The following is a 25314-nucleotide window of genomic DNA, read 5'->3' as shown; positions in this document are numbered from 1 at the left end:
AATAGCAAAAGCTACTGTCCATTCTGTATTTGTTAACATTAAGGAACTGATTTAGAAACAAAAAAAGTTGCAGATTGGAACAAACCATGTTGTAATGAAAAGGATGCAAATTTTTTTGCATGTAGGCCCTGGGCAAAGCAATGCACTAGGGCCTCTACAAAGCCATTCATGCAGTAAATAGAATTCTTGACTTACCCCTCCTGAGGTTGAGAGTCGCCTCTCTGCATGTTTCCATATAGTGAATGGCAGTCAGCACTCTGATTGGTGGATAGCTCTAGTCATCCACCACTCAGCATGCTGACAGCCATTTACTGCCTAGCAAATGCTCTCCAGCCCAGCCTGTCCCTGCTCAAAAGACCCTAGAATCATGGGGTCGTGGATATCTGCCCAGTGTCCCTACATTAGTATGGCCCTGTGCAGGGGAAATACAGGGCCGGAGCGCCCCAGGCGGGGGGGGGGTGTACCTGTCCTGCGGCTGTGTATATAAAGCTTGCGGCGGCGGCAGCGGGGGGTCCCTGCAGTCAAGAAATAACGAGCGCTATCCGCCTGGCTACGCGGAAGCGCTTCTGTTGTGAAAACACTGGCCGCACGGCGCTCGCTGATTGGCTGAATCTCAGCCAATCAGCGTGCGGCCAGTGTTTCCACAACAGAAGCGCTTCCGCGTAGCCGATGGGGTGGATGACTTTCCATAGCGTCCTGCTTTTAGAAGGAGTAATCACCTCCCACTAGTACTGCCTATCGTATGTGTGACTGGCAATAGGAAGTCACTGCCAGTCCTACAGGGAAGCTAGTGGATTCAGGGGCTGCTACTGGCTCACTGAGCTGGCGGATTTTATTTAGGGGAAAGCTCAGATCCAATAAGATATTAACTAGTTCAATAACATTTTCTTTCTATAGAGTATTTAATTACACAGTGGGAATATGCAGTATTAGATTTGATCTTTTTTTACTCACTGTTATACTTTTATATTTTGTTATGTTTACTAGTATATTATATATATTGCAAAGCCCACCCCATTTGATTTTTAGCCTTTTAACCCACAGCTCCCCCTAAATACATGATAGGATGAATGGGGAGGTGTTGCTTGTGTTTCCATATTTTTATTCCTATTGTCCTTATAAAGTAATTATAAAACATATTCTTGAGACTATAAGGAAAAACAAACAACAGTTAACTGAAAGTCTGAGGGTTCCTGTAGATGATGTAATTAAAAACTGAACATATTATTTGATTGATATATTATTTAGGTACTCTTTACCTAGCACGGCGCCCACGATTTTGATCGTGGGCATCGCAGGTAAAAAAATCGTGGCCATTGAATGCACTAAAAATTGGGTGCGACGCGACCGACGCGATGCCCGCGATTTCCCATAGGGAACAATGTTAAATTTCTCAATTGACCCGATTTTACTGTTCAATGCCTCAATTGACACGATTTTTCCATAGGAAACAATGTTAAATGGCCCACAGAGGCCAAATAGGCACCCTGAAGTGTGAAATGGCCCCCACAATTGTTAACGCCACCCCACGATCATCGTCAACCGGAAGCGTGGCGAGTGCAGCGAGCCCGCGAGGGGCGGCGGTACGCGTCCTACGACCTTTTCATACCCCCACTATCCACGTCGGCGTGGAGTGAGAATAGAATAGTGTGGCGAGCGCAGCGAGCCACCGAGCCCGAAGCGTGGCGAGCGCAGCGAGCCCCGCAAGGGGACGTGGATACCTGTGTTCCTGAAACACCCCCACTATCCATGCCAGCCCGAAGCGTGGTGAGCACAGCAGTATGCATCCTCCCAACTTGTTCATACCCCCACTATCCATGTGGGCATGGAGTTGTTTTTATAAAGTGTGGCTAGCTCAGCGAGCCAACGAGCCCGAAGCATGGCGAGCACAGCGAGCCCCGTGAGAATACATGTTTGCCGTACCCTACTGCAAGATTTACTGAGACGCACAAGCGTATGAGATGCTCGTGTGTCTCAGGTAGATGGAGCGCCTCTCCGCCGGCACCCGCATGGTCGCCTCTCCGCCGGCGTTCGCCAGCGCAGGGGATCTGGCAGTTACCGGTGCTGTGTGAGAGGTGCTCGCTAGGCTTTCCAGGGACAGAGCTGCAGCTCATGGGGACAGAGCTGCAGCTCATGGGGACAGTACGGTGACTATGCTGCCTGATGACTGACTACGCAGGGCTGCTGCGGGGACACTACGCTGACTGCGCTAGGCTGCTGTTGGGCTATGCTGACAACGTAGAGTAAGGTGCAGCCGTGAAACTACACAAGTACCAAAGTTAAGTTTTATGATTTATAACAATAGAAATAAGAGTGCACCATAGAAGAGATTTCTTAAATTGGATCAACCATGATTCATTCCACTTCCGGTTCATCTCCCTAATTTTAGTATACTGTACTTACGCCATGGTGCTCCACCAACCAAATTACATAGCCCTATACAACAGACTATGGGCCGTTTCAGGATCACTTTTAGTGATCCGAATACAGCCCCAGGTCCGATGGTTGGGGTTTGCACATGCGCATTTCTGCACATGTGCAAAATCCGACAGTGAACGGCTTCGGCCAGTTACACACTCGCCAGGCCGTTCACTGCAGGGAGGGAGGGCTGGGGGGCAGACAGGGGCAAAAACGTGCCTCGTCCATGGGAACATCCAGCATTTTATGGGTGTCCACATGAAAATGCTGGGCATTCCCAAGGGTGTGCGGGCTGGCCAATGCCTGCGGGGGGGGGGGGGGGAGGCAGCTGACATCACAGGATGTTTGCTGCTTACCAAGCCAACCTGAATTAGGGCCTATATTGGGTTAGTTATATTTTCTGACTGACTTCATTTTCAAATGAAGATTCATGTTCTTTTTCCTCTGGTATATGATTGAAATAGAGTTAGGGGAAAATTGACCTCCAATCACTAATCTACTATAATAGCAACTTCATTGAAACACGAAAGAGGAACAGTAAAAGTTGGGCTGAAGAGTGATGCCAGGGAGCCTATTATTCTCAAGCCTCAAAGTCTATTAGATCATGGATATTTGATAAATGGTAAACATATTTGAAGAAATTGGAAATGGAAGGTCATGTCCATATGGACGCACCAGTGGTAGGGTCAAATGATCCAGTACACCACGGGTGTCAAACAAAAGGCCCGCGGGCCAAATCCAGCCCGCCAGACCTCGTCATGTGGCCTGCGCAGCCGCCGGCAGCCTTCACCTTTTATTCTCGCTTCTTTTTTTGACACAAGAAGCCACCTCTTCAGCGCATGCGCGGCAGCCTACAAGCCAGAGAACATCTGCCCTCTAGCGGCACCGGCCGTTCTACACAGGAAACCTCCACTTGTTTTTATATTGAGCGCATGCCATCCTGTGATGTGACAGATCCAACGGCTGCCTGCACCCTTCTCTCCTGTACTGTAAGTAGATATGATGTATGTGGGGGGAAGGGGGGGAGGGTCTGCTTATTATTCTGCTTAAAAGTCTGATTATAATTAATTTGAGAATATAATTCCAGTAGGAAAGTTGCACACTGCTGATATCATCCGCAAGAAAACTTTATTGGAGACTGCTCAGACAGAAGAACATGGTATTTGGTCTGAGCAGTCTCCAATAAAGTGTCTTGTGGACAATATCAGCGATGTTTGACCCTCCTTTTCTGACTTGCATCATCTGCTACTGAAATGTGAGTGGGCTCTGCGTTGGTCTGCACCTGCCCTTCACAGCACTGCAATGGTTACATACCATGGCAGGTGGAGCGGTAAACTTTGGATATACTGACCACTTCCATGTCACTTTACAGTGGTATAGGGACCATAAACTACAATCAAATACCTCATTATTCTGACTATGTTTCTGCTTTCAGAGCTAGTTATTACTTACATTATTACAAAAAACAGTAATAATTGAATGCAGTGACAATAATTTATGATAATAAAGAGTGGACACATAGTCCTACAGATACAACCGGCCCTTTGAGGGTGACCAAACTGCTGATGCGGTCCCCGATGAATTTGAGTTTGACACCCCTGCAGTACACTTATATTAAACAATCTTTTTGTTATAGGAGCCTCTAACAACATTTGGAGGTACTGAAGACAACTGAAGGTAGTAAAACAAAGCCAGTGGTTTCTAATATTTCTCAGATTGCAACACCCTAGAGTCTTGCTCGCTTCACAACACCCGTTGACCAACATGTTCTTTTCAGATGCTCAGATTTTATTTTTTTAATTCTAAAAAAATTGTGCTTACCTGCTATTCTTAAGTTCAGTTACATGATGGTGGACACAGTTGTACCTCTGTTTGTCCACGTTGCTCTGATCGCAGCACTGTTTTTGCCTATGACATTGAGCAGAAGGAGGAAAGAAAGGTGTGAAGGTGTGAGACGTGGAAGATGAATGAAGAGAAGGTGTGGAGCCAGTGGAGGATAAATAGGAGGGGGAATAGAATATTGCATTCCCTTTAAGTGATCGGAGAGTATTTTACTATGGGAGTCCTGAATTCTATAATGATATAACAGTATTTAGCAAGGCCCTGGAAAAATTAAATTGCAATAACAAAAAAAGACATGAACAATTAAGTCAGAGTTTCAACAGAGGCGTAACTAATATTGTGGCGCCCCCCCGCCAAAAAATTACCTTACCCCTCCGCATGCCGCCGCCGGCCCCGCATTCAGTCCGGCACCGCAGATAGCCTCCGGGCTCCGTCTCCTGCAGTAATGAAAAATGACACGACAAAATGGCTTACCCTTGTACAGCAGACAGTTTTTTTAGGGATGTTAGAAGAGGCGGCGGCCTCCTCTAGCATCCTTAAAAACTGTCTGCTATTAGGGGGCAGCCATTTTGTCGTGTCATTTTTCATTACTGCAAGAGACGGAGCCCGGAGGCTATCTGCGGTGCCGGACTGAATGCGGTGGCGGCGGCATGCGGAGGGGTAAGGGGGGGTCTGACCAGAGTGCCCGGGCACCGGAGGCGCCCCGCTGGCGCTTGCTCCCCCAAGCAGCCGCGGTGGCTGCCTTACGGTAGCTACGCCTCTGCGTTTCAATATAACTGAAATAGCTACACTCACAGAAAGCATTCAATATGTCTAGCGGGTTTTTAAACATGATGCTTGGATCAGACTAGCCAGCAGCCACTACATGCAATATAAAGGGGGAAATAGAGCTGGTGCACATGACATATAGCAGCAATTTTCCCTACACCAGGGCCAGACTGGCCATCTGGCACTTCTGGCACTTATGGTCTTGTGGGCCAATTTTGTGCAGCCAGTTTCAGCAGCAGCACTGAGCTGAGGCGAGCCCACCGCCTCCTGGGCTTCACTGCATTCAGTGCCACTGCACATCACGCCCTTTGACATCCATAGGTGTGCGCACGGGGGCGTGCGCTGGGTCTGCGCAGGCTGCAGGAAAGAGAACAGGGCCAGCCACTCGCCACAGCAGACCTCACCTCATCCACACCCCCCCCCCCCGGCTCCCGCGATGTGCTTATCAGAAGGGGACTTTAAAAGATAAAGGAGGTGGTGTGTGATATGAGGAGGGGGCAGGGAGGGAGTTATGGTTATAGGATGTGTATAGGATGTGTCCAGCCAGTCCCAGTGTGCCCAGTCCGCTGCCCCATAAAGTCATTGGCAAGTGCAGTACTACTGTGCTCCAGGCTCCAGTCCTGTCCCAGATTTCTCCTGAGCCCTTCGAGTATGTAATCCCCATGGCATCTAGCATGAAGGCCTTAACATCAAGCATTAAAGCCCTGGCATCAAGCATGAAACCCCTAGAAATTAACATGTAGGTAAGCAACACTTATGTGGCATATGTAATAGTCATTGCGGTGTGTGGTATAATTGACATCATGGTGTGTGCCATACTATGTAATGGGCATTATGGTGTACGCATAATGTGTAATGGGCAGTGTGATGCCTCCTTTTTGTGATGGCACGCCTCCTTTCCATTAGACCATGCCCCCTTTTGCTGCGCATATGCGCCGCGGTCTACAGGTGGGCCTGTGTGCTCAAAATGCCAGGGCCGATTTCTGGTCCCAGTCCTGCCCTACTCTACCCAGTCTACTATGTGTGTATGTCTGTGGATCTGAGTGCTCAATCATTGCACCAGAGAGATAATCTCGTAAGTGGCTTGCCTTGATCGTTGGGTCTGCATCAGTGGCGGAACTTGTGAGTGGTTGTCCCAGGTGCAAAATTATATTGAGCTTAACTCCAACCTAAGCTCACAAAATGCCACACAACAGTGGGTGGCAGCAGTAGACCTCTTAGTCCACGGGGGCCCGGATGCAATGTACCTGTTGCACCAATGGTAGTTCTGCCTCTGGTCTGCATATGTCTGTAGTATTGTATTACATAAACTGCACTTTGGTGCAGACTATAGCTTGTTACATGGGCTGGTGACAATGACAACAAAATCAAACATTTGAAAACCCCCTTCCAGAAATCTTGTGTTTGCCCCTGTTATGTCATGCTCTTTTTGGAAACTCCAATAAAAATCAGATGTAAATTTGTGATAAAAATACTGTAACTATACTGGTAGGAAATTGTTGCAGACAGGGCCATAATATCTATAAGGCTGACTAGACTGAAGTTCAGTGGCCCATCATATTTTTTCCCTGAGGCATACAAGATTGTAGGAGGGCCCTTTCTTAGAAGGGTTACCGACCCCCAGACTCCCCAACCTTAATCCGGCTGTGCTACACTCCCATAAATCAGGGAGGTGATGTTAGATCACATTGGACAATCCTGACCCGTGGAACACATGGGTGACTTCCGATCCGGCGGCTACATCGTGCTTAGTGCTTTTTGAGCACTATTGAGTAACATATTTCACTATTTCTTTCTGACATCTATCAGATGATGACCCGGATCCCTATGATGATTATTAGGATTGTCTGTGTCCCTGTTTTTGCTTTTTTTCATACTATTTGTGTGTAACCAGGAAGTGATGACATCACTTCCTGGCTTCAGGTATATAAATTGGCCCGGTGAGGCAATACAGTTGTATCCTCTCTGAGGGATGGATACCAGGTTGCCTGTCTGACTATGTTACTTGCTATGCTTGTTGCACTAATTCCTGATGATGGTCTATACTGGACCGAAACGTTACGTTACGTCGGATGTACCTTTGTGCCTACAATAAAACTTGCTGCTGATTAAGACCTTGGTGAGTGCCCATTTCTCCTACACTATACCTTGATGTTCATTCGTCTGTTGGAGCACCCCATTTGAACCTATGATAAATTGAGTGTGGATATATATATATATATATATATATATATATATACCACCCCAATAGTGTTATTAAAGCTCCCCAATAATTAATTCGATAATTTCAGTTTTTTCAACTCCTTAAGAAATCAAAGATTTTTGATATATATCAAAACATTTATTAAAAAATGTATGTTTAACAGATAAAAACACAATTTTTCTCATCAGTTCTTGATTAACTGGTGTGCCTTTTATCTCGAAGAGAACAAGTACCCGACGCGTTTCATCTCAACGAGACTTCATCAGGAGTATAGTCATTATATAAATCTCATACATCTTTTAATCGTTTTTTAAAAGATGAGAAAGATTTCTTTATATGGCTCGTATGGAAAAAAATTTCCTCAGAATTTTTATAGAGGGGCCTCTGTTTATAAGACGTGGATTTTTACAGTTATTATATGCGCGTAGACACTCCTTAATAGTTGTGTTTAACTCTCTATGGAGGTGGTTCGCTTTGCACCCGTCTAAGCGGGAACAATGGATAGGCTCCTTGGCAAAAATGAATTCAGTGCTTTCCTTATATTATATAGCAGGAAGGTGGATTAATTGATCCCTGACCTCAGACTACTGGATAGTTCATTTAGTTGGAGTAGCCAGTAAATCTCAAACAGAAAGGTCCCCCCTTATTTTCTGTGCATGTGCTCTCCTCAGTAACCAAACTGCAAGTGTCATCTGCAGGTACCCTGATTGTCCAGCCCAGAATGCGGTGCCAGGGACAGCAAGGCAGCAGCACTTGGTGGGTATAAAAAAGAGAGTGCGAAGCTCTGGTGGCCCACCCTCCTCAGCGTTTCTGCTATGCACATAGGTCCCAGAGTATGTCGCACACTGCAGCTGTGTGGAGGAAACTCCAGCTGCCTGCCCCATATAGTCCTCTCATCAACTCTGCTGCCTCCCGCTGACACTCCCCTCATCTTTTAGGTCTAGATGGTGTCATCCAGAGGATAGAACCAACTGCCCTTACAGAAAGGGTAGGTTCTCTCCCCATGGCTGGTGGTAGAGCACGAAGCTTCTCACACAGAGACCCAGAGAGGAAAGTGCTGTCCCCGTGATGCTGACCAAATCAGGTTCATAGCTCCTTCCCATGTATGGCTGCGCTCCCCCCCCTCCCCCCCCCCATTCGTGAAGTGGTTTTAATTGAACTTAGCACTGCTGTATTCTGTGTCAGGATCAGCAGCTTGAGCTTGTGTCTACTGTATGTCAGTTACACCCTGCCCATGAGCTGTACAGTATACCTCCTGCACTGTAGATATAACATCCTCCTACACTGTAAGCTTCATGTTTGGGGTGAGATGTATCAAGCTTCAAAAGTGATAAAATGGAGAGTGATAAACAACCAGCCAATCAGCTCCCATCTGTCATTTTTTAAACCCAGCCTGTAACATAGCAGGTAGGAGCTGATTGTCTGGCTGTTTATCACTCTCCATTTTATCACTTTTTGAAGCTTGATACATCTGGCCCTCAGTCCTGTGTACCCTGTATTGTTCTAAATATGTGCCCTATGTACAGTGCTGCAAACCACTTGTGGCACCATATAAATAAAATGTAATAATACTAACCCCCCTGCTGCCCAAGTACTATATATCCAGTGTCACCCTGGTGTCCAGGCACTATATACCCACCATCATCAGCCTGATGCCCAGGTATTATATACCCAGCCACCATATATGCATCATCATCTTGCCCAGGTACTATACATCATGCACCTAGCATCACCCTTCTTAGATCCTATATACAGCATAAGGCGTAATGTTTATCATCACTTTGTCCAGGTACTATACCTAGCATGAAAGAATATTTGTCACAAGGATGACAAAGGGAGAACAAAAGGGTTTTTGGGGCACACTTGTAGAATGAAAAAGATTTGTATATTTAAAATGTAACTTTTATTGAAGAACTTAAGCTAAAATATAAGTACGCATGACACATAGTAATAGTAATAAATGACAGGGTTCGCAAAAACGCGCTATAGCGCGTATTTTACCCTAAACCGGTCCCCGGGGACTCAGTTTTTAAAACTAAAGGGGTCCCCGAGGACGCGCTGTGCTGAACCTATGAGGCGACGCCGTGTTTGGCTGTCACTCTTGTGATGATTGCTGTAGTGCAGTGTGGGCTGAAGAACCTCCCCCACTAACCTCCCACTCTGGAGCCGAGCACATCAGGCCAGAGCGCCCCTCCCATACTGTGACGGCAGAGTGTGGGCAGAAGTCGCCGCTTCCTTCTGGTGCTGTGTAGCCGTTACTCGCGGTGTGCGCGTCTCCGTGCTCTCCCTCTGTCTGTCTCACTGACACAGCCCCGGGACGCTGCCGTACGCGCTGTACGGCAGCCTCCCGGGGCTGTGTCAGTGAGACAGACAGAGGGGGAGCACGGAGACGCGCACACAGCGAGTAACGGCTACACAGCACCGCAAGCAACATGGGTGAGTCACATCTAGCCCGGGCTGCGGCTGTGTGTACGGGCGGGGTGGTGGACGGAACAAGAGGCCCCGCGCAGAGAGGAGGCTGGGCACCAGCAATGATGGGAGAGGACTACTGGGTGTGAGGGAGGCCGCGCTGTATGAATGAGCGCTGCAGGCTGGGCGCGGGATAGCCTTATAGGTCACTGCCATGGGCTATATGTGATTAGAAGTGGAGTTATCAGGTTACCCCCATAATACTTCATGTGTCATTCTATATGGGGAGGCGGAGGTGTAATGGGGCTATGGCAGACCTTGGACTAATGTGGGCTACCGAATGGGGTTATGGGAGATCTTAGGGTAATGTGCCCTGTTTAATGGGACTATGGCAGGTGTGTGCTGGGGCTATAGCAGACCATGGGGTATCTTGTGCTGTGTAGTGGGGCTATAACATACCGCAGGATAATGAGGGCTGTGTAATGAGTCTATGGAAGACTGCAGGGTAACATGGGCAGGCTAATGAGGCTTTGGTAAAATAAAGGGTAACTTGGGTAGTATAATGGGGCTATGGCAGACCTTAGGGTAATTTGGGCTGTGTTATGGGAGTATGGCAGACCTCAGGGTATTGTGGGCTGCGTTATGGGGCTATGATAGACCTTGTTCCAATGTGGGCTTTGTAATGGGGCTATGGCAGACGTCAAGGTAATGTGGGCTGTGTAGTAGGACTATGGTAGACCACGGGGTACCGTATGATATGTAGTGGGGTGTGCCGCTGTGTAACGGGCTTTGGAAGACTGCAGGGTAACATGGGCTGTGTAATGGGGCCCTGGCAGACCATAGAGTATTTTGGGCTGTGTAATGGGTCTATAGCCGACCTGACGTTAATGTGGGCTGTGAGCTTTCTGTACTACAGCTGTGTGGATTGATATGGACATTATTTGGAAATTATTTCATTCATTTTATTTCTGATTCTGTGTTGTGTTTGTGTGTGCTTGTGACTTGTTTAGTTTTCAGGTTTATATAGTTTCTAGTATATATGTATCTTTATGGGAGTGGGCCAATTGATACATCCCCCCGACCCACATGTGCCATGCTGGGGAGAGGAGGCTTTATTCCGTTGGGACCCAGAAAAGGTCAGGTAGGACCCCGATTTTTAGAAGTGAAGGGTCCCCGGGACCCACTTTTTTGGGTGGTTTTCGCGAACACTGAATGACAATACACAAAATGACCATGCTATAAATAGAATAATGGTCTCAAAAAATGCTCATGCGGATGAGCTATTGGAGGCGAAAATAAATGAAATAAGGCACACTAGATGAGAGAATATATGTAAACTGTTGGCGTGGGGCAAATGACACGAGGGGCAAATTCACGCGTCACTGTGAACAAGCCAATAGGCGAAACACGTGTCAATTGACGCCTCTGACACGCCCCCTACCCCAGCCTGGACGCTGTACCATCGGAGCGAAAGGACTCCGGTCCACGCAGCCCGCCCCTGCTACCATACAGGTAACACAGCAGACATTGGGTGGAGACAGCCCTTCACCCCGACTCCCCGCCGCAGCTGTGTTGGTTTCAACTAGCAGTCACGATCCACTGATCGCGACGAGCGCTGAAAGTGAAAGTCTCCCCGACTGCTCTCTGTGCCGTGATCCCACGCACACAGTAACACTGTGTGACAGTTACTTGTGCAATGTACATAGAGCTCTCTACATATTGATACATGCCTCTCTCTGGATGCTCACCTAGCCGATTAGGGAAATTTAGCCACTGCATCCTCAGCTCCTTCTTGGTATTCACCACTACAAGCAACTGGTCTGCACAGGCAGTATAGCCAGGCATTGCACCCTGTTACCTGTAACAAATTATATGTTAAAATGTTTCACTTGTCAGCAATTTAATTACAATTGTTTTATTGGCTAGCAGGATAATCTTTCTATTTCCATTTTTGTCCATATAGGCGGCATAGCCTTAGGACATAGCTTTCTGTACCAACTATTTGGTTAACAAGCACCCTTTGGGGATAAGAATTATGTTTGCAACCTGAGATACCATAAAGTAGCCAATGAAGGCGAACGCATATCATCTATTGTACTATAAAGCAGCCAATTAAGTCAAATGCACATCATTTATTGTACTGCATTGAATGTACAGTATATCTTTCTTTTTTTGTGTATACTGAGCAAAATACTAATTGTTTGCTGCACCATATGTAACATATATTTGGGCATTTCCTGTTTGTTTGTATACTAAGCAAATTACCCACTAAAGTCAATTACCTACAGAGTAATTACTCTGACACTCCCACCTTGGCTCTACAGCCATTACCTGAGACAGGCACTTGTACCAAGTACCTGCTGCAATAGGCGTCCTCTCATGTACAAGAAGCGCCTTTGTAATTAGTGTCAGCATTGAGCCACGGATTATTCATAACTCAAAACGCCCCCTTTTTTTCATGTGTCTTATACCTGGGATTTGATTCTTATGATATTTATCGGTGGTACATTTCACTCCATCAGTACCATAGCAGTATTTATTCAGCTGACGTACCACACCTCCTGAATCAATCGCACTGGCACTCACCTGCATGTATGCTCTGTTTTCCATGCACTCTTACTTATAAAAATAATTTGCCTTGGATGTAATCTGGCCCTCAGTGACACCAATACTGAGATCAGATACATTACTCCAGCTCGGAGACTCGGGTACATTCCTCTATAAATTATTTTTCTCCTCACTCTGCTGGAGTAACCGGGATATCCCTATCACTCTCAATCATCATTCGATGTCCACATGACAGATGGTGAATAGCAGAAGGGGGATTTCACGATACCCACATTCTTACCTCAATCTCTTCTGTCTACGCTGCTCTCTCATTTGCTGCGGATATCCCTGATCTCTCTGCAATACCCTTGGCAACAGAGGATCAGGTGGTATTCACATCAAAAAGCAGAAGCACTCATAAGTCTTCCGCTGACCACAGTGAGATCCCATCCATTGGTGCATTTACGGCCATACATCACTGGTACGCCTGATTCCCATTCCGAACTCGGAAGCTAAGCAGTGATTGGCCTGGTTAGTACCCGTGAGGGTGACCAACGGGGAATACCAGGAGCTGTAGCGCACCGGATTGTAGAAACTACTGGGCCAAGGAGCAAATCTTCTTTCTACATCTGGACCGTTTTCTTCCCACATGCAAATTATCCAAAGCGTCAAGATCCAGACTCAGTATACCACTTAGGCCATTGACACAGGGGTTGAGTGTCACGCGTCAAAAAAACACACGAGTGAGAAACTTGGCGGGCGAATTTGTTCGTGTCATTTGCCCCACGCCAACAGTTTCCATATATTCTCTCATCTAGTGTGCCTTATTTCATTTATTTTCGCCTCCAATAGCTCATCCGCATGAGCATTTTTTGAGACCATTATTCTATTTATAGCATGGTCATTTTGTGTATTGTCATTTATTACTATTACTATGTGTCATGCGTACTTATATTTTAGCTTAAGTTCTTCAATAAAAGTTACATTTTAAATATACAAATCTTTTTCATTCTACAAGTGTGCTCCAAAAACCCTTTTGTTCTCCCTTTGTCATCCTTGTGACAAATATTCTTTCAGTTTGTTTGCTGAACATTTTTTGGGAGCACCACCAACCGGACACCGCCTTCCATTTCCTCTGTTGAGCGGTAATAACGTTGGTCTAACAGATTTCTGTACGTTTACATTTGTTAATAATTATACTTGCCAGTGCCAACCCACACCCATATTGTAACCACTATACCTAGCATCACTGTGCTCAGATATTATATTTAACGTCAATCTTCTCAGTTACTATATCCTCAGCATCAGCCTGCCCAGGTGACTACTGGGCTCTATTGTGTAGCATACGGTGAATAGGGGACACTAGAGTGCTGCGTAACATGTTTAATGGACACTACTGTGCGGTGAAATGGGAATTGGTACTACTATGTGGCCACGCCCATTCCATATGAAGCCACACCCTACATTTTTGCCCAAACACTGGGGGCGGCACCAATTCCCTTTCTGGCACAGGGCACCAAATGTCTAGTTACAGCACTCTCTATACATCCTTCATATATCAATTCCAGTGCATCTTCAAAAAGCGAAATTTACTTAGATAAGAGTTCTGTTTTACACAGTATGTTGCTATAGGCAGAGGCGTAACTCTGGGAGGCAGTGGAGTCATCTTCCGCTGGGCTCTTGCTCCCAAGGGGGTACCTCTATTTCCATACGAGTTCAAATCAGTTAGTTAAAAGCTGTGGCTGACTTCCCTTCTCAACATCATTATTCCAAGTGTCACACCCTGTATTAGAACCCATTTGTTTTCCACCTGTTTCATTGGAGACAGACACCTTACTGATTGAGCTATTTGGGGGGGCACCAATATTTATCTTGCCTCCGGGCTACTCGGACGAACTTACGCCACTGGCTATAGGCAATATATATAAAATATAGCACATTTTAGATACTATCTGATTGGTTGCCCATAACAGCATTCCATACGAAATAGAACTCCCATTTTAGTACATTTTCCCCCAAGTATTATAAATGAGTATTCGCTACATCTATTGAAATAACACACAGTACAGAGTCAAAATAGAAATGTGTGGATTTTTTAGCAGACTTGTATGGTAGAAACCACACAAAAAAATTTTGATTTTTGCAATTACGCTTGATCACAATATTAATTATTTACTTACTCTGACATTCCAGGTTGTGCAAATTTCTTTCCTTTAAGATACCTTTCATCTTAAATACAATGGATACAATGGATAAAAGAAGTACTGTATGTACACACACTCTGCTTATAGAAATGTACAGTATGTGATGGCTTTATTCCACCAAGTAAATAGCCAAAGAAAGTGCTTCCTGCACTCTCCCGACTCCTAACAGCGAACACTGCAAGGCAGACATGCTAAATATGGAAATGTATTATTAACAGTTTTGTAGGAATTTAGCTAATGTACAGAAACACATAAAGATTCCAGATGGAAGCCTGACTACGCATTAGTACGCATTTCCGTTTCACCAGGCGCAGAATGGAGGTCTGGAAGCTTTGTATGTATTAATGGACTGGTCTTCCCAGCCATAGTCAGCTTTCCTATCCTACTTCTGATAAAATAATAATACCATAACTCCAAACTGTCCCGATTTTCACAGGGATGTCCCATTTTTTGGGGCCGGCAGTGTCCGCGGAGAGGGGGGCAGTTGGGAGTACCCCCTATCCTGTGATAAGGGGTGAATAGAACTCTATTTAAGGAGACAGAGGGGTTGGGGACATGGCCAATGGCTCTTAGAGCTGCTGACCATGCCCCCACAGTGGCAAAAACAGGGGTGTGGCCTCATGGGAGCACTGTGGCCATAGTCCACGCCTCCATGCCACTAGACACGCCCCCAAATATTGTGCAAGGTCTTAATTTTCCACTGTCAAAAGTTGTGAGGCATGTGATACAGACAGAAAATCGACAGACAGAAAATGGTCTATTTTTTTTTTTAAATCGCATAGTATTACATTTTCATTTCCACTGGAAAATATCTGGATGAGATTTTGTACTGTATGTGCAATTTTATAGTAACAGTAAAATTGTGCGATATTAACTGCACCCGCACCCAATTACATTTACGATTTGCTATAATTGTGCGATGTTTATTGATTTTTTACCAAAAAAATCGCACATTATCAAAATTTTCACCCTATTATATTTGACCCCAGGGGCCCAAGCCATGTATGCAATGACAAAGCTGCACATAGGCACATAGGGCCAGATGCAGTAAGCTTGAAAAGTGATAAAATGGAGAGTGATAAACGGCCAGCCAATCAGCTCCTAACTTCCATGTCACAGACTGTGTCTGAAAAATATCAGACAGGAGCTGATTGGTTGGTGGTTTATCACTCTCTATTTTATCACTTTTGAAGCTTAGTGCATCTGGCTCCAAGTCAAATTGCAATACAAAACTAGTGTAGAACCAAGTGCTACATCGGAGGACACAGCTTTGGATTATCATTGCGACCATCAGTTGCGATGCGCAATGGTTACAGGCTGAAGCTCACTCAGGCTGGACACCAGGCTCAAGCAAGTCTGCATCCCATTATGTTGACCCTGGACCCGTCACACCTTTATCGAGAGTGGTCTTTTATAGTGCTATCCAATCAGTTAGTCCAATAAAAACAGCAGCAAAATAACATGGATATTTTACCAGGAGTAATTGGATACCCCCCATTAGCCTCTGCTATTCTGTAGATATTTGCAGGTTTTCTTCAAACTATGGAAACCAAAAAGGAAAAGAACTAGCAGCACTTATATAAAAACAAAGAATGAACGATTGAATTGTCTTTACAATATAAAATATTTATAGGATTTAATAAATGAACACCTGCCTCACTTAGATTCTGGATTGAAGCCCGAACCAGCCCCTCGGAGTATTTACATCGTACTACTCTACAAGTGGCACCACCCCAATCTGGCCTAATTCTGCTCTGGCATATTACACAATTCAGGTGCTTCAATCATCTTGCAGTGGCTCCAGTGGACAATTCAGCTACTCTACCGTGCTACGGGCTGCCCGCATGGAACTATAAACGCACTTGGACGCCTTGCCAGCATCAATTGGGTGGTAATTATTCATCCTTATTAATGTAATGGGGCATAAATAGGAACGGGCTCTCCAGGCCATTATATTTCATAGGTGTTCTTCATATTTTTTATGTGATACATGGTGTGTTTTTTTATACATGACACTTCTAAATATCGTTTACTAAATCCTATAAATATTTTATATCTAAAAGACAATCCAATCGTTCATTCTTTATTTTTATATAAGCGCTGCTAGTTCTTTTAATTTTTGTTTTCCATTGTCATATACAGGACTAACTATCCTATTTATAGCAGCTGCTGGAATAAAACCCCTTGTGTCAAGCGCCTCCAGTTCCTTCCCACCTAGGTGGGTTGGTCCATATTTTCTGCTTTTCTTCAAACTTTACATGCACCTTTTAACATCTTGGATATGCACAGTGCTGCAGAACAGAGATGGCAGCAGTGTGACCGAAGGTACTACACAGAGCGGGTGGTCGACGGTACTGATACCCGTAATGATGACTGGTAATTTGGGTGGCTACAGCTACAGGTGCTTTGGAGGGATAGTTGGATAGAATTGATGTCAGAGAGATAGAGGCAACTAAGACACAGTGAGGGATCTGAAAAACCCATTTACTGAAAACGTTGCAGTGTAAATAGTAGTTTATCAAGATGGTTGTAATAATGCTTTTTTCGGAACTCCATGAATGGCATTATTTCTATGTCATACTAAAGCATGGGGACAACGGAAGCTCTTGGGGGAGAAATCCAACCAGGAGATACAGTACCAGTAATAATTCTTGCTTAATGAATGGATCCGTCCTTATAAATTGCATTCAAACATCGAAAGTTTGTAAAAAATAAAAGGGGAAGAGGGATTTAAATGATAATACATAGGCCTGAAACATGTATGCAATTTGTACTTGCTGAGTTCTGCAAAGTACTAAAGGTAAATACACTGTACTTTAATGGAGGACATATTATTTAAAATGCAGTACAAGCAATTTGGAGTGCTCTAATTTAACATAAGCCACCAAATGAACATAAAGCACTCATTATTATGTCAAAGTTGGGGTATTTTTTTTATAGTAGCATAAACATCAGTGCTGAATATTGAGTTGTCAGACAACAGTGTTTAAACTGAACTTAAATTATCAAAAACACCTGAACTCCTCATTTAAAAAAAATAATTGTGAAATATTGTGCTCCCCACAGTTCAATAAGCGTGTGTTCTCGTGTTTAAAACAAGAAATTGATCCTTTGCACTAACCTTTACCAATTCACAATCATATTGTATCCCCCAGAATCATGCATTTTTTCAAATTATATATTTGTATAGTTTTTTTTTTTAACAAAAATGTTGCACAATAGTTTATTTCCACACCTGTTAATCTCCAATTTATTTTACTGCCCAGTTACCTCTTTGTGGATACATGAAGATACACCCTGTATAGATTTCCGCAGAGTTAATATGGATATGACAAGTGTTTTAATTACATATCTTCCAATATTCCAATTAATTGTATACAAAATATGTTATGCGTCACTTACAGATCCTAACCATACAGTAACAACAGAAAAGATTCTTTGGGGGAAATTTTTAAAAATGAGAGATTCAGAAAGTAAGAGATTTGGTAAGAAATCGCCAGTTTATTTTTTAAAGCGCCAATCATTTACACTGAAAAAATAAAACTGGTTTTGCAGTGTAAATGATTGCCGCTTTAAAAAAACCCCTGTCATCCTATTAAATTTCCCCCTAAATCTTTCTACGTATCCAACAATCCTATAGATATGTAACTACTTACCACAGTTATACCATCATTCAATAATGATTCTCCAAAGATCATCATGTATAGCTGTTCATTAACAGATGTTTCTTCAAAAATAGCAAGGACAGCCACAGGGTCCACTGCTGAAATCAAGCTTCCATATAACAAGTTCTGCAGCAGAGATACATCCTGCAATCCAAAGGCTTCAACCTGACAGATGCCATATAGGGAAATTCCAATGCCAAAAGCATTCATGACGGTCCCTATCACTGACCAGCAAAGAATGCTTCCAATATTTTCAAAAAAAGGGCGAGTTGGTAAAAAATATCCCTCTTCAAGTACGATTGGAGGCAGGAGATAAAGGAAATAGATATCGGTCCTCATAGCAGGTGGTGCTTTGTGATCTGTCCCAAAAATGATTGCCCCAAGTAGCACACCAAGCACAATCAGGATGCAACTCTCGGGCATAATTGCTGGTAATTTGTGGTACAGATGAAATCCTGTAGGATAGAATATAAATGTAAGATAACAATGCAGTGTCCAAGGTCCATTGAGGCAAGATGCACTGACTCTCGTAAGCACCAGTACATTTCAGTCAAGTGTATATGTATATCCTTATACTGACAGCTGATTGATGCCTTGTCACCATTTTAATATTTAAAGATTTCTTTTATATGTATCAACATTGCATATCTTTGCTGATAGTGTACAGGGTTCTTCTTACAATATCTCCCATGTTGTCACCTTTGTCTACTGACATCAAGCATAGTACTGCATAGCGATCAGTGACAACAATCAGGCCATAAGAGACCGGGTCCAGATGCACTAAGCTTCAAAAGTCTTAAAATGAAGAGCAACCAATTAAACAACCAACCAATCAGCTCCTACCTGCCATGTCACAGACTGTGGGGTTATAATGGCTGACTCGCAAGGCTGTGAATTTGCAGCCTTGCAAGTCCTCCAAACTCCATCAGGGGAATGCCGGGTGCCCCCCCCCCCCCCCCCTTGCAGCACGGGTTCCCCACACTACTTGCGAATGGATGTTTAATATAAACATCCATTCGCCGGCTAGGGGGAACCACCCCCATCATTTGATGGTCGAAGGTGCACGCATATCTAAGTGACTCTCAGGTCACTTAGATATGCGTGCACACTCAGGAGGAAGTGGATGGGGAGCCCAAATCCGTTGATGTCAGCTGCCTGCCCACCTCCCCACCCATGTCACTGGGCGATTTACATGGGATCGCCCAGCATTCTCTTGGGAACGCCCATGAAACACTGGGCTTTCCCATTTGGATATCACCTGGCCCGACACCGCACGCCCCCCGCCCGCAAGCCTGTGTGTGTGCGCCCGGCAAACACCCTATTCGCCATGGCTGCACGCACTCTGCATCTGCACATGCACAGAAATGTGTCTGCAAATCATCGCTCTCCTGAGCGAAAGGACCTAAATAAGGTCCTGTATTTGAAAAAAAGGAGTTGATTGGTTGGCTGTTTATCACTCTCAATTTTATCACAATTTTATCCCTATATAGGGAGCAGGGGATCTCATGGGGAAGGCAGATCATGACTGGACATGACCCTCTCCATGAGGGAGAAAATACTCTGTTCCTGGCCTTCCCTGGTAATGTAGGATTGCCAGCACCTGTGGTGAAACACCTTTCTTATCAATTACCTAGCTCCCCACAGGTGATGGCAATCATACATTACCAGGGAAGTCCAGGAGCAGAGCATTTTCTCCCTGAAGGCAAGGGTCAGGTAGGCAAGCATGGACCAATACAGTGCTGTTGCTGTCAAACACAGCAATCAAGGGAATCCTTAATTAACTTAATTAAAAAGCATTAATTGACATTTTCCTAATTAGTTGTGATGTTATTAAGTAAATCCAGGATACTTAGATTCTACCCCATTCTAATCATTTCCTATTACACTCAAAATTGTAATTTTTTTTTTATGTTTTATGTACCAGGGTATAATATACTTAAATTCTACAGGACCTAAAATGAAATTTTGACAGTTAAGGTGGCCATACATCAGAAAGACCGGTCATGCTTGTGTCCAATTTCCCTTCAACTCCCCGGCAGTCCTTGGTGGTTTTTGGACACACAAAGGACTCACAATCTGTCATACAATCCATAAAATTATCCATCTGCTGCAGTGGCGAAGCTAGATTATTTTTCTCCCACCTGCCCAAAAAAATTTCTGGTATGGGGCGGGATGCTCTAATATCCATGCCTCCCCTCCGCCACACATTGCTGGCTACCACTGACATAATTATCGCGTATGCTCTAACATCTGCGATAAGTATGGCAAAAGACAGCTCTTGCGTTAAGAGCTGTCTTTTGCGGTGAGCCGGCGATGCTCAGCAGGTCCCGGCGGCTCCCCCCTCCCTCCCTTACCTGGCTTGTGCTGCTGCTGCTGCTGCTGCTGCTGCTGCGTGCGGGTTCTCCTCCTCCCTGCACCCGGAAGAAGATTTTTAGTGCAGGGAGGAGGAGGTCACAGGTCCGAGCAGCACAGTGCTGTGCTGCCCGGACACAGGTGAGGGGGGTGTCGGTGTGAGGTGGCGGGTTCTGCTCATGGCGGCGTGGGTGCGTTAAGAAGCCCATAGGCTTCTATTGGGTATCAGCAGCTTTTGCTCGCGATACCCCCTGCAGCGAAAACCCGCTGTGCGGGTTTTGCAGCATATCAAAATGCGGTAAAAACCCTGATAATGGGGTTTTTACCACTTATTTAGATTAGAGAATACCGCCCATGGATTGTAAAATGAACTGATTTGATGTACCAGCCATAAAATAAATATTATAAAGAACTGGCATGGTCACATTTGGTCTAGATCCTGGAAGGTACAAGATAAAAACTTATTTGACTCCCCCCTCCCCCCCCCCAAAAAAAAAAACTCATGTTGACCCTTTTCTATGTTGACCTTTTAATTGTTAACGTAGACACTGTGGACCTAATGATCCACACCCAATGGTTTTTAAAGAGAAGGACTGGCAATGTCTGACTGATTTAAGGGTGATTATACATCAGGCCAGCGGTCAAGCATTCCCATGGTCAGTCCAAATTCCCTTTGGCCCGGACTAGTAGATGTAATAAATGATAATGGAGCGACATCTTGTTCTGTCCTTTGTTACACAGCACCAGGTCGCATATGTTCTGGGTGCCATGCAGCACAGATGATCAGAGTGCAGACACATTAGGCGATTTGTATAATTTCTTATATCAGTACAACAAATCATGCCATTATCAGCCGAATGTATACCCAATCTAAGTTTGTTTTCTAGTCTTTACAGTGTAACTGAATGCTGGATTTAAGAACCTAAGATGCATAGGGTGAGATTTAATAGGATGAAAGATTCAGAAAGTGAGAGATTTGGTAACAAATCTCCAGGTTTTTTTAAAGCGGCAATCATTTACACTGCTAAACCAGTTTGATTTTGAAGTGTAAATCATTGCCGCTTTTTAAAAAAACTGGCGATTTCTCACCAAATCTCTCACTTTCTGAATCTCTCATCCCATTAAATCCCACCCATAGCTTTTTAAAAAGCTACAATGCTACAGCTCTCCAGTATTTATAACTGGGTATTAATATATAGAAGAAGGTCTCCAATAGTAGGTGAATTTACAGCAGATGCACGCATATGAGCACTCCCTTTATGGTGATCTGCACGGTGCCATACGTACTGTACTTATCACAGCAACACTACAGAAGGTGGGTTATTCATATCCGAAAGCTTTTTATATGTGATGCACAAAGTACCAAATATCGGTACTCTGTGCATGCGCAAGACCCGTTCTGCACATGCTCTGCAATGTAGTATGAAGCCCAGTATGAAGACAATGATCTGACAGTCAGATGCTGATTTAGGGAGGGGTACTTGCTGCCGCTGTTTAGGAGGAGGGAAAGTGCACCATGGGTGCCACCAGCCACCTGATGGGGAGTGAGAGATTTCAATCTGCTCCTTACTATCATCTAACAAGCAGATGTATTAAGCCTGGGGAAGAGCTGAAGTGGAGATACAGATGGAGCGCCTGTCTTGCAGTGCCGGGAATAGCTAGATTGCCCTCACCAACGATTGGCGGTGGAGAGACACTCCATCTGACTGGGACGGCTATTGTCTCACACGCACACGCGTCCCAGTCACTTGGCGGGGGGTGCGGGCAGTGACTGGGGAGCGTCAGGGAGCATCGGGAAGGCGGTGGAGAGCTCCGTCGAAAGGGGACGCGCCAGCTTCTAATGCACGTGCATCCCCTCCCCAGTGGTTGGCGGGGGCTGGTGGTTGGCAATTCTATCGCCAGCCCCCCGGCAAGATGACATGTGCTACATCTGTAAAGTAGAAGGACATAACGCACCAGCCAATCAACTCCTAACTGTCATTTTTCAAGTGGAAATGTTGCAACATTTTTAAGATCCTGAAAATTAGATATTATACTGGGCATCATGCATATTTGTCTACCCTCCAGGATTAGCCAAAAGGCTACTAAAAATCGTGTAGCCCTACTGGCTTCATAAAGGTGGGCAAGAGATTCACATATCGTAGCCCTGCCCCAACTACACAATGCCTGTTTTTAGGCCGCTGTATATCGGGGGGCGGAGGGGGATCCACAATGATGTGATGTGTGACCACACCCCCTCCTGACCAACCCATCTCCCCACTGGATTATGTTAGTATGATCTCAATGCAACAACTTCAAAAGCATGTATAATTATTTTACGTAGGTGCCCATTCTTCACAGGTGCATTTCAGTCATTTACCTGGTCTATACACATCAGGCCAATCAGGAGTTACTGTACTATAACATTTCATGAAATGTAGCTCTGCAATCTAGGGTAAGATACATTGACTAAAACTGCAGTAGTGTAAAGAACTTACCAATTTATCATATGTAAAGAACTTACCAAGTTTTGCATAGGAAGCGAGAATAATCCAAAGTGTGATTTCATAGGGGATCTGTACCAGGTCATAGTCCACAGTAAAGACATGTATTCTTGCATTGGTTTCAGAATTGTCATTTCCCGGGGTGTCACTGTTGATCTCTGAACTTCCACTCGTGCTTTTAATAACCATCAGAATTGCTAGAAAAACACTGAGGGCCATATCTGAGTCTTTCATTTGGCAACACTTACTATGCCATAGTATGATAGAGATATTCTCCTCCTTTCCAGATATACAAATTTCCTTAGCAAGTCATCCATAAATCATTATTCTCTTCCGTGTCTCTGTATTTTCAGCATTAAGTACAGGGCTGATAGAATGCCGGCAATCAGATGTGCAATAAGTCACCTGCTCAGAGTATTTACCTAAGATATCATTCATTTTCTCCAAATGAAACGTCTCCAGCAATTTCCTCCCACAACATTTAGCCTGCCCATTTGTTACTTACATTATGTCTACAACTTTGTAACCTGATATACATGTACATGGATGGCAGGAGCAGTGCGCTATGCACAGGTATGGTTTGGGCTTTACCAGACTGTGGTTACAGATAACAAGACCGCCACCTTGTGAAGAGTCGTGCAAACTACTATTTCATATGCTGTTTTTTTTTTTTCAATCGTGTGCTTGGGACCATCTTTCTACATTCCCCTCATCACAGCCCTGCATCCATGTCACCTTTTTGTGCAGTACAAATGATGGAATTTTCGGAAAATACCATTAGTCATTTTGGGTCTGATTCAGGTTCACTTGCAAAGCACATATGGGTCCTCATTCTGGTTGCTTCGCCTATCTGCAAATTCGCAACAGGGAACAATGTTTAAGATCTGCGCATGCGTATAATCGCTTATGCGTTTGTGCAGGTCTTCACTGCGGGCGAATCAACCTGAATGAGGGCCTTGGTTTGCTTATGGACACAAATTCATATACACTGCAGGGAGGCAGATGTAACATGTGCAGAGAGAGTTATGCTGTGTACACACGGTCCAATTTCCTTTCCGATATTGACGATATAGTCAACATCGGATGCAGATCGCAAGGGTTTTAACCCTTGTGATCCCGATCCGATCCCAATGGGCGTTCACGTATCGGAAGCCAGAAAGTCTTGGCTGCCTTGTCTATATAGTGCAGATCTGCACTATATAGTCAAGATAGGATGCAAATCGGATGTGCCTTAAGATCCTATCCACGATCCTATCGGATCAGATCGTGGATAGGATCTTAAGGCACATCTAACGTGTGTACACACCATTAGATTTGGAGTTATTTTGTTTCAGTGCAGGATAAATTCTGGCTGCTTTATTTTTACACTGCAAAATCAGTTTAAAGTACAAACCCCGCCCAAATGTAACTCTCCCTGCACATGTTACATCAGCCCCACCTGTAGTGCACATGGTTTTATCCATTAGCAAACCTAATGTGATTTGCAAATGAATCTGAATCACACCCTTTGTTTGGTCTATCATGTTAAGTAAAAAGTAATTAAAGTGGCCCAAAAAAGTTATGTATTTAAAAATTGACATTTCAATAACTTAAAGATGAAGACTGTACAATAAATAATAATCGTTCCATCGTTGGGGGAGATTTCCCCTGTGAATGGATTCAATTATTTTTCTGTAGTGTAGCAAATGTTGCTTGGTTGTCACAATGAGTAACATATAATTACTTCTCTATATAGTACGTATTTAATTTTAACTGAGGGTGTCCTCATCTTTATAGAGCATCTTCTGGTGATACATAATCTCTCCACCAGTGGCGTAACTACAGAGGGTGCAGGGGATGCAATTGCTATCTGGCCCGGCCGTTTGGGGGGTCCCGCAGGTAATACCCTGCACCCTTTAAAAAATATATATATACTGATGTGCGAGCAGTGGTTGCGCCACTGAGGTAGTGAGTACGGGCTACACAGCCAGAGGCTGAGTGAGACAGGGCGTGCAGGCTGCGTGTCTGGTGGGCCAGTGATGCGTCGCTCTGTTTGTCAGCAGTGATTATTACACAGGTGAGTAACAGCAGCAGCATCCTACCCCAGCTGTCTCTCTCCCTCCTGGCTGCATACATACAGTCAGTGGCTGCTGCTGCTGGCACTGTGCGGAGAGTGGGAGTCGGGCAGATGCTGCGCTGTCAGCACTAGGGTGATTATTACTGTATCCAGCAGCATAGGCTGCATCTGACCTGCTCTCCCGACCCGGCTCCTGTCAGTGCCCGGGGATGTCAGTCAGGAGGATGATGTTCCCCCTTGAGCTGTGACTGTAGGCCTTTTGCACTGCATTGCAGTGCCTTCCCACATACTACCTGTCTATCTACATGTCCTGGCATGAGCCCCCCTGTACTGCGGGGTCATGAGCCAGGGCTGCTTCCGCACTGTT

The 25314-nt window shown here is 44.7% G+C and overlaps 1 protein-coding gene and 1 pseudogene across 1 annotated transcript in view; one reads left to right on the top strand and one right to left on the bottom strand.

Moving 5' to 3' along the window:
- Positions 1 to 23110, bottom strand: part of SLC9A4 (solute carrier family 9 member A4) — a 61827-nt gene extending 38717 nt beyond the window's left edge. The window contains exons 1-2 of the mRNA XM_083170793.1: positions 22912 to 23110; positions 18048 to 18511 (exon numbers count right to left, since the gene is read on the bottom strand). Of these exons, the coding sequence (XP_083026919.1) occupies positions 18048 to 18511; positions 22912 to 23110 (663 nt within the window). The remainder of the gene's footprint in view (positions 1 to 18047; positions 18512 to 22911) is intronic.
- On the top strand, positions 12648 to 12767 carry LOC146061395 (5S ribosomal RNA; annotated as a pseudogene).
- Positions 23111 to 25314: the final 2204 nt, after the last annotated feature.

Source organism: Crinia signifera, chromosome 2 (assembly GCF_055691185.1).
Source record: "Crinia signifera chromosome 2, ASM5569118v1, whole genome shotgun sequence".
NCBI classification, from domain to species: domain Eukaryota; kingdom Metazoa; phylum Chordata; class Amphibia; order Anura; family Myobatrachidae; genus Crinia; species Crinia signifera.
The sequence above is the reverse complement of the archived record's forward strand: the minus strand, read 5'-3'. Positions and strand labels throughout refer to the sequence as shown.